Source organism: Carlito syrichta, unplaced genomic scaffold (genome assembly GCF_000164805.1).
Source record: "Carlito syrichta isolate Samal-C Ts95f unplaced genomic scaffold, Tarsius_syrichta-2.0.1 Scaffold303188, whole genome shotgun sequence".
Classification (NCBI taxonomy): domain Eukaryota; kingdom Metazoa; phylum Chordata; class Mammalia; order Primates; family Tarsiidae; genus Carlito; species Carlito syrichta.
This window is the reverse complement of record NW_007247284.1, coordinates 193424-203110: the sequence shown is the minus strand read 5'-3', so window position 1 is coordinate 203110 and position 9687 is coordinate 193424. Positions and strand designations below refer to the sequence as shown.

The following is a 9687-nucleotide window of genomic DNA, read 5'->3' as shown; positions in this document are numbered from 1 at the left end:
AAATATGCCATTATGCAGATTTACAGACATGGAGGATACATAGGCTTTCCCTCCCATAATTTTCCATGTAGTGGGGCTAAATAAATATTAGTGCCTGGCTTACCCAGAGCCCTGGCATCTCAAGGTTTTCTGTAGGGCACTTGGAAATGTAGTGCTTCTCTGGGCTCAGGACAGGTCTGGGGAAAATGATGAGGAGCTATTTCAGAACAGATGTCAACAGAGCCCTTCTCTCCGTGCTGAGAATCATCAAACACTTGCCCCATGCCTGCCAGGCAGAGTGACTGAGGCACAAGCTCCATAGCACAGAGACAATGAGCTGGCCTCCTGGGAGAGTCTCACGGCTGCAAACAAATTAGCTTTGATGGACCAGTGGCCTTTGCTCATTCTTCAGGAGTGTGGAGGTGGGAGCTCTGGCCAGTTTGGAGTTTAATTAAGGATGGCAGCTGGCATAGCACGTCAGATGGCTCTGTGCTCTGCGCTCCATTCATGTCACAAGTTGCTAGTTGCATTTTGTTTTCTGCAGCCATTCTGGTTGTCCCGTTCCCTCCCTTACCACTGCCCACATGTTGTCTTGTGTGCTTTTGGAGTGGCATGACCTTATTCCCAAATATAGAGAGTCCGGGCTGTGCTAAACTGAACTGTAAAGAAACTATGTAACCAGTGGCAGGTACAGGGCTCCCATTTGAGAGGCTTCCTCCCCGTGCACACTCTTCCTGCTTAAACACACCCTTTCATATCTGTTATGAAATCATGACCACCTGGGGTCTTTCAATACCTGGAGAGGTGTCTGTGTTATCTATCAGTCATCTTATATCGGAATGGATGATGGCAGAGACAAGGAGAGCTCCTGTCTCCTGTCCAAGCAAACCAGATACAGAAAGGAAAGAAAGCTGACTTAGAATCACACAGTCTCATGTAAGGGCAGGATCTCTAGCACTTGCAGCTGTGAAGGTTTCTGTCTTAAAGAGAATGGACTAAATAGGTATATTGCAAAAGTGGGCATGAATGTTGAGAGCATTCAATTAATTTGCCAAAAAACAGCCTTTAAAGGACCAACTGTAACTGCAGATAATCCTGAGTGGAAAATCTCCAAATACACCTTTTAAAAAAGCAGAAGAGGAGGAAACAAGCAAACCTTGGCTTTTATGAATCCTATTCTGGGGACATGAAATCCAGGTAAGCTAAGAGGTGTATAAAAATCTCAGTAAAATCTCCTGAGATGGCATCGCATTGTAGGATACTGTGCTGGGCTATATATGTTCATGGCATAAGGTCTTTAGGGAAATGCTTCATCATATAATTGTATGGTACTTGTAATGATGCTGTATGCATTCTGAAAACACTTCCTGGACATGAAGCTCTGCCCTGTATTACCAGCTGTCTGCTTGTTCAAGTCCCATACAAATGAGTTAATTACCTGCTTTGGGAACAGACTTTGAAAACAAAGAGAAAAACAATCAAAATAAAGGCTGTACTCTTTGTGTTACAGTCTCTTCTTGGTTAATTGTTTTTAGTAAAAAGAATGGGAGGATTCCTATATTGCCAGAATTTTAAGAAGACCAGGTTTTTAGGGTTCCTGGCCTTAGAAACCTTGAGTAAAAAAAGTATCTAAGTAGAAAAGAACTCACTGAAATCCTCAGTAGAAAAGTACATAGTAGAAAAGTAGATACTTGAAAATGTAAAGCTACTGCCTTTGGGATGGGATTACCCATTCCTGGCTTAGAGAGTCTTAAAACTTTAATAAAGGAAAATCATAGGCAGGTCTAGCAAGTCAATCATCTTATTTTTGAGAACATTGAGGTTGGGAGGGGATAAACAAGAAACAAACACTCAGAAGTTAAAGGGAACTTAGAGAAGGCCAGTTCCATTTTCTTTATTTTAAAAATGAAAATGCTGAAATCAGAGAGGTTATCTGAGTTTTATTTGCAGATTTGCTTTAACTTTTAATTTGGGGCTCCATGGAAACAGGTTTACCTGTCTTGAAATGTTAAGCATGACTGTCAGTGAGTTAAGGAATGGCTCTCATTCCTCATTCTCAGGATGTCGATGTTCTGCCAGTATCATGTAGGAAACAGTAGACTGGTACACAAAGTGATCACAGGCTGTATTCCCAAGGGAGATGGTATATTGTGAAACTGGATTGTAAGCTCCTGAAGAGCAATGATTTTATTTTGTATTTCTTTATGTCTTTTTCAGTCACAATCACTGCATTTTACATAAATGTAGTACTTGAATATTTGCTGATCTAAAATGTTCTAGTTGTGAAAAAAAATCCTTAATATTTTAATTAGAAGCAGGAACCGTATAGGGTTCAGTGCATAGTCTTTAGAGACAGACTGTCTGAATTTGAATTTGACTCAGTTAGTATAACACTTGGGCAGGTGACCTAACTTCTCCGTGCTTTGGTTTCCTTGGCTAGAAACTGGAATATTAATAGCACCATGCTATAAAGTGGTTGTGTGGATTAAATGAGTTAACACATGCAAAGTACTTAAAACAGTGCCTGGCACAGAGAAAGTGTCTAGTGAGTATTAGCTATTATTTGTTGGACAGTATGCATAGAAAACTATCTTTAGCTGTTGAGAAATGTTCTGGAACAGGAATGGATATCATAACGTCAACTGGTCACTGTTAACTGATTGTAATAAATTAGAATGATTGTTATGGGGTCATCAATTCTTTAAAGATCTAGACATTTCTTTGTTTAAACCATGTTTATATAGTTTTTAACCTCCACTGTTGCCTCTTTTTTATACTGATACCCAGGTTTTCTTAAATAATTGGATTGTCTATTTTGGTCACCATTGTCTAGAGCCACATTCTGGTCTGTCTACTGCCCTCTTACAGATGATTATGGGTGAGATCCCAGTGGCTTTCTTCCTTCACAACCAGACATGAGTGTAGATCAGCCTTCCTTTTCTGTCCCTTCTTTAGGAGGGCTACGTATGTGCTCTCTCATATGTACCTCAAGTTGATCCTGACATCTTGGTCACTGTTCTCTTGAGATTTGAGGCTTTTCTTCTTCTCATCCTTTAGAATCCAGCTTAAAGCCCATCTTGACTTGAATAAGAGAAGTCACCTTTTTGCATTCCTGTTCATCCACACAACTGTCATTTGAATTCATACTCTTTGCCCTTGAAATGTTATTGCATGATTGATCTCTGACTGATGTGAGTAGGTATCCTCATTCTGGTTTTATTTCCACAGTATATTCCTCCAGATCTCTGTGTCTGCAATTTTGTGCTGGAACAGTCCCTCTCTGTCAGAGCCCTGCAGGAAATGCTTGCCAACACAGGTGAAAATGGCGGCGAAGGGGTGAGTATCTGAATTATGTCCTAGGTTGGGATTGGGACATACTACAGCCCAAAAGTACATACTACATTTCATTTCTTCAGTTTGAGCTACAAAATTTTAGGACCCTTGAGATGATCCACATGGAGTTAGTAAATCTGTCTCCCTGAGTTTAAATTGCTTTTATTCAACGACCCTAATTCTGCCTCCTTTGGATTAATCCGTTTCTACTAGAAAATAGAAGAGACCACCACTATTGCTTCCTGAGCAGAGACGGCCTAGGACACTTGAACCTATTACCTTCTCCTATACTGGAATTCACCAGGGAATGTGGAGAATCTGAGAGGGTCTTGAAGTTGAGAGTACTTTTAGGCAGGTTGTTTTTTCTTCGGGAAAATCTCACTAGGGATTTATGACTGCCTCAATGGAGCACAACAAGTTTACAACAGTTTGAAGAGGATTTCCTATAGAATTCAGTCTGGTGATAAGCAAATACAGAATTGTCTTGAGTTTCTATTGTCAGCAAAATGATCCTTAAGTGTTTAACTAAGAGACAATGAATGCTCTTATCTCCCATGTCAGAAGACTTTTGGACAAGACTGTGTCCAGATGTTTCAGAATAATTTTTTTTACTCTTCCCTTTCCTAATGACTCACACACATTTATATCCATTTATCATCACATACTTTAATTCTCCTGTCCGAATACCTCAAATTGAACTACTTCTCTCCACCATCCCTACTCCCCCATACTCTACTAGATGACTGTCCTCTACTTTCTGATTGCTGCAGCAGCCTGCTAACTGCCTGGATTCCATCTATACTTACCCCTGCCTCCCATTTTTCCACTCAGCAGTCAGAATGTACTTTCTAAAAGGCAGATCCAATTATTTCCCTTTCCTGTTTTAAAATTCTTTGTCTTCCCATTACCCCAACATAAATTCCTAAACAAGGCATAAAACCCTTCAGAATTTAGTAAGCCCTGTTAACTTTTCCTGCCGCGTCTCTCATCGCATCCCCACAAGCACTCAATGTCCCAGCCACACTGAATTCCTTTCACTGCCTCAAACATGCCAGTTCTCTTTTGCCTCTGATATTGCATATCAGCTATTTCCTCCATGTGGAACAGCTGTCCTCCTTTCTCTCGCCCCTATGCAATCCCGACTTATCCTTCAAGGATCAGTTGAGCAGCCTCCACTGAACCCACAAGTCTGTTGCGTGGACAAAATTAAGTACTTTTTCTATCGTAGCTCTTATCACTCTGTACTGTAATTGCAAGCCTTATTTTTTTTCTCTTATACCGGAGAGTAGACTACCTGTAGGTAGAAACTGTTTGCAGGTACCTTGTAACACAGTTTATTCTTCCTTGACTTGAATGAACTCAAACATAATACAGAAGTGTCTTCATTTGTGGTAGAAGGGACAATGATCATAGAATCAAGAGAGTCAATGTTTACATTTTGGTCATCTTCCAGCTTGTAATGTAATCTTAGGCACGTCTCCTAATCTTTTGGGGCCATAGTGTTCTGTTAATTATATCCCTGGTATCCTTAAGATCAAATATTTGTGGTTCTTCACTCTTTGGGTTAAATACAATATGCTTTAGTCAGACACCTGAGAATTGCTTTACTTTGTTTCTTAGAGTATTAACACAGGTAAGATCTTTGTTGATGAATGTTTGCCTCAATCTGGGTTCCCTTCCCCCTTCCTTGCCTTGACCTCAGCACCCCGTGTTTCTACATACCCTCAAACATTTCCAGTTTAATGAAACAGTTTTTAAAATGAATCACTCTTTTTCCAAGACTCATCATATTTATAAATGAGGCAGACCTGGTTGATTTTATTTTTACTTGTTGTTTTTTTTTTTTTTGAGTTGTAATCTCACTCTGTCATCCAGGCTGGAGTGCAGTGCATGCTTATGGCCACCACAGTGTCGACCTGCTGGGCTCCTGCGGTTCTTCTGCCTCAGCTTTCCAAGTAGCCAGAACTACAGGTGCATGCTACCACACCTGACTAATTTTTTAATTTTTATTTATTGTAGAGACGAGGACTGGCCGATTTGCTCGGGCTGGTCTCAAACCTGCAGGCTCAGGTAATCCCCTCGCCTCAGCCTCCCAAAGTGCTGGGATTGCAGACTGAGCCACCAAATTTTTTTTTTTTTTTTTTTTTTAGAGCTGTGGTGTACAGGTAAGGATTTGCTACATTGCATTCAGATGAGGTTTGAGCTTTTAGTAATTCTCTCTCCCCCTGGCTGATTTTAATATCATCATTTTCAGTGTCAAACAAGAGCTGCTAGACCCAGCCTATTTACAGCCCCAGGATAGGAACTGAGAAGATAGAGAGATACTATATTAACTGGATAATTATTTCTTAGGTATTTTCTTATTCTATTTGTTCAAAAAGTATATTTCAAGATACTTCTTTATAATTTAGCTTGAATGGTCAAGGAGTCCTATAGATGAGAAAGTAGATTTCAAAAGTACTGTGTCTTCTTTGTTGCCAAGAACTTAAGTATCTTAATTTGGTTTATCTTAAAGAAGAACAAGGAATAATTCATATTCTAAACAGAACGAGAAGACCAACTTAATGAAACTGAATCCTTAGCTTTGGGACATATGAATAAGGCCTACCTTAAGTACCAAGCATGTTATAGCAGAAGCTTATTTAATATAGTTATATGGTCCAGAAGCTATCTATAATTTACAATATTTAGAAACCAATACATTAAATCTTATTGGAAGAATCTACTCTTTTTGAAAACTCAATCCCAAAATAAATAATCTATGATATTTACTTTAATATCCATTGGATAATAATAATTACCATGTCTGGTCAGACTCTGAAATTTCCCATGTGTCTTATGCCTTTTTGTGTGTTTTTTTTTTTTTGTGCTCCCAAAGGTAAGGGAGATCTAATAGTTATGTACCATCTTGATACATTTATTACTGTTATTAAAAGTAGGAGTAGAGATCTCAGAGATGGAGGGAAAGGATTTGAGAAGAGAGATGAAGCACAGATGAGAAGGGTACTCTTTTAAAATTATGTTGTTTTACTCTTTGTTGATGGCTCCTAAGAATAATTACCTGGATGGCTGCTTTAGGCACTACAGCCCTCTTGGAACTCTCTCATAATTCCATTTAGACTCTCAGACTTTAGTATAAGAAATACTACTTTTATAGAATCTCTTGAGTCTGATTGTTTTGCTTTTCTGAAGTGACTATTGTGCAAATTTACTATTAGCACTGAATTTGATTTTAGAAGATAATCTTCAGCAAGGAAGAAGAAGAAAAAGAGGATAAACAAAGAAGGAAGTGAGTTAAACATGACAGACCATAATGATTTTCTGGAGAGCCTGAGGATGTTTGAATGGGATGATGCCTCCTTTGCATACCATGTCATTCTGTTTGGAAATAGCCATTTTATGCTTTTAAATATATATTGCTTTCACTAATGATCATGACTGCCACCAAACAGGATGCTTTAAAGAGTATAATTTTTCCTTCGAGTCATAAATTGGTCCTTGGGTGGTGTGTCTGTTCACTGCTGTGCAGCAACTGGACATTTTTTTAAATGACTTCAGTTGCTTGTTCATTCACATGAGTATGCAGTGGTCTTTTTGCAAAGATTTGCAATTCTGCAGCAATTTCTCTTGCTAACAAAGAAAATGTGTCCATTCAAATTTGACATCAGAGTGTTTATTATTATTGAAATGTCCTTAGCTGCATCGGTAGCATGTAGTAACCAGCTTTATGTTGAAAAGGAGAATAAGTGTGAGCAGTCCCTGGAAGTGGAGAACGTTTGGTACTCAGCATTCCCTAGCTATGCACATCCTTGGATCACTTTACCTCTCATCTAATGCTGTCTCATTTTGTTCTGGGAAAAATTACCAAGGGTTAGATGCTTGGCACTGTGACCAAGTTTATGGCAGGAGTTTGGAGTCAAATCCTCACATACAAATATTAAAATATTTTCACATTTACGATTGATCAGATCTATAGTATATGAAACATCCGCCACTTCTTCAGCGGACGTGAATCTAAAAGAATGTTACCATCTCCTTCTAAGTCTTAAATTCCCGTCATCCTATAGAAATGTCTTTGAAGTTAGTGCAAACAGTATTTGTAGTGAGAAAAGCTGTTTTCAGAGTTAGGCAGATGTTTTCAGTTCAGGCTATACTAGACCAGGTGACCTCAGGGGCAAATTGTTTCTCTTTTCTGTACCTTACTTCCCACATCTTCCAAATGCAGTCTATCTCATAGGATTGGATGACAATTAACTGAGATCAGTGCCTACAACTGCCTGCAAATGTGGAAATAAGTTTCCTCTGTTCATCTCAGGTTTGTCTCCTTCTTTCACATAGATCTTTCAGGAATATTCAAAATGCCTCAAGGGAAGGATAATCCCACGCTACACAACTAGGTGCATGTTAAATCTAGGGATACTTAACTCCAAATGAGTTCTGACATGAACTAGCATAATGTTTCTAGAAATGAAAGTTCTTGATTAACACAATTACCAACTGCACCCTTTCTGTTAAGGGCTCTGGTTTTCTGTGAAAGTTGACTTCATCAATGTCAGATCTTTGCAACTATAAAGAAAGATTAAATGTAGATATAAAATGAACTAATATTATGGTTGCCACTATAATGTCATACTTTATCCATACCCAGAGCATACAAGATCATGTTTAACTTTTAGATGCTAAATGCAGGACTCCAAACTCCTGCCATAAAATTGGTCACAGTGCCAAGCATCTAACCCTTGGTAATTTTTCCCAGAACAAAACGACTGCTAACACACAACCAGCCTTTTCTAACCTGGATTGAGAAATGTGACCTGGAAATATATTATTTCTGTAAGAACCTTTATCAAAGATGTCCTCAATGAGATGTTCCTCTTTATTTTCCTATTAAACTTGTGTGATAGTCCCATTGACTCTATAAGGAGCGTCAGGCTCCTTTAATTTGCTCTTGTCTTTACAGTAGGGAATATTACACATAGCACACCTGCTAGATGCACATGTATGGTGTGACACATTTGTCGTGTTACTGCTTCCTAAGGGTGACATGCCCATGACTGCTAGGGGTTGTCTCCTAGCATCATATGACCTTGTAGACCACTACTGAGGCATAAACATACATTTTGCTGTGTTCGTGTAAAGGTTCTTACCTTGCAACTAAGTTCAGGACACTCATTCATCTTATAAAGTCACAGAAAATGTAGTGACAGGTGGCAACATCATTAAAAAAAAAATCTGCTAAAGATACATCTACCCTGATACTGCTTGCTAGATAATGAATAAATCAAAAGAGATGATGGTCAGGGGAATTAGAAGCCATTGTTTAAAGTTTGAACTCTGGCTGTGCCTGGAATAAAGACTTGCACAAACTCATCTAGAATCAGGAAGGCTAACAGGATCCTTGCCTCTTTCTGCCTAGGTCCCTGCATTCTCACTAACATTTCTATATCATAGAAAAGAGGCACTACCATTATCTAGATTTAGCTTCTCATTCTAAGGTTTTTGTCTTCCCTTTATAATTATCAGAAAAAGATTAGAATGAGGATGTATTTGGGTATGTGTGAGCGGAAGGAACAAGAAAGATGGAAGACTGTGTACATAAGTAAATAAAGCTCATCCACATTTACATTTTTTAAATATATTGCATATTTTAAAAGATAAATAAATCACTTAATGGTCATATCTAACAGTAGGCATTGATTACATTTCAGAATAGTCCTTAAGATCCTATTTTTCTCCTTTAGAGAAAAAGCACAAAGTCACTTATGCTCATATTGTGATGTAAGTTCAAGGTCTTCCCTACACACAGCCTAAGGCCCTGTAGCCTGGGTAGCCAAGACACACCTGAATAGCCACACTAGTATTAAAAGCCTAAATTTCCTTTGTACTGATTAGAAAAAAACCACTGCCTCCAAGTTGTCCAAGAACCTTCTTGGTGCCCTCACTAAGGACCCCCTCACCCCAGTGCCAGTGCCTTTCAGGCTGCTCATCATTGGGGATAGTTTCCTGTTTACAGATTAATTGGTAAGGGCAGGAGACCTCGTCATTAAATTCTTAACTTGCTTGACTTAACCCTGCTTTTTCTTTAGAAAAGGAGAAAAATACCATTCTGGTTTTGGATGCTGTCCTTTCTTTTATAAATTTATGGCTGGTCATCCACACCTGCTGCAATAATAGTATTTTTTATATTCACAAAATAACAAATAAATTTGATAAAATTGCTCTCACATGCAGATGTCTGTCAAAACCTACTCTTTAAAATCTGCCCTGTGTTAGACGTCACCTTACAGGTTTACTCACGTGTAGCAGGTTGTTTTGGTGATAAACCTGGGAATTAGAAGGTTTAGATTTGGTCCTCACACTACTACCAACTGAAAA

At 38.7% G+C, this 9687-nt stretch overlaps 1 protein-coding gene across 1 annotated transcript in view; it reads left to right on the top strand.

The window, feature by feature from the left end:
• Window positions 1-2040: 2040 nt before the first annotated feature.
• The window catches only part of LOC103260368 (ryanodine receptor 3-like), a gene marked incomplete at its 3' end in the record, with an annotated part of 179316 nt that continues 171669 nt past the window's right edge, over window positions 2041-9687 (top strand). Inside the window, exons 1-2 of the mRNA XM_021712324.1 lie at window positions 2041-2082; window positions 3208-3315. Coding sequence (XP_021567999.1) covers window positions 2041-2082; window positions 3208-3315 — 150 coding nt within the window. The remainder of the gene's footprint in view (window positions 2083-3207; window positions 3316-9687) is intronic.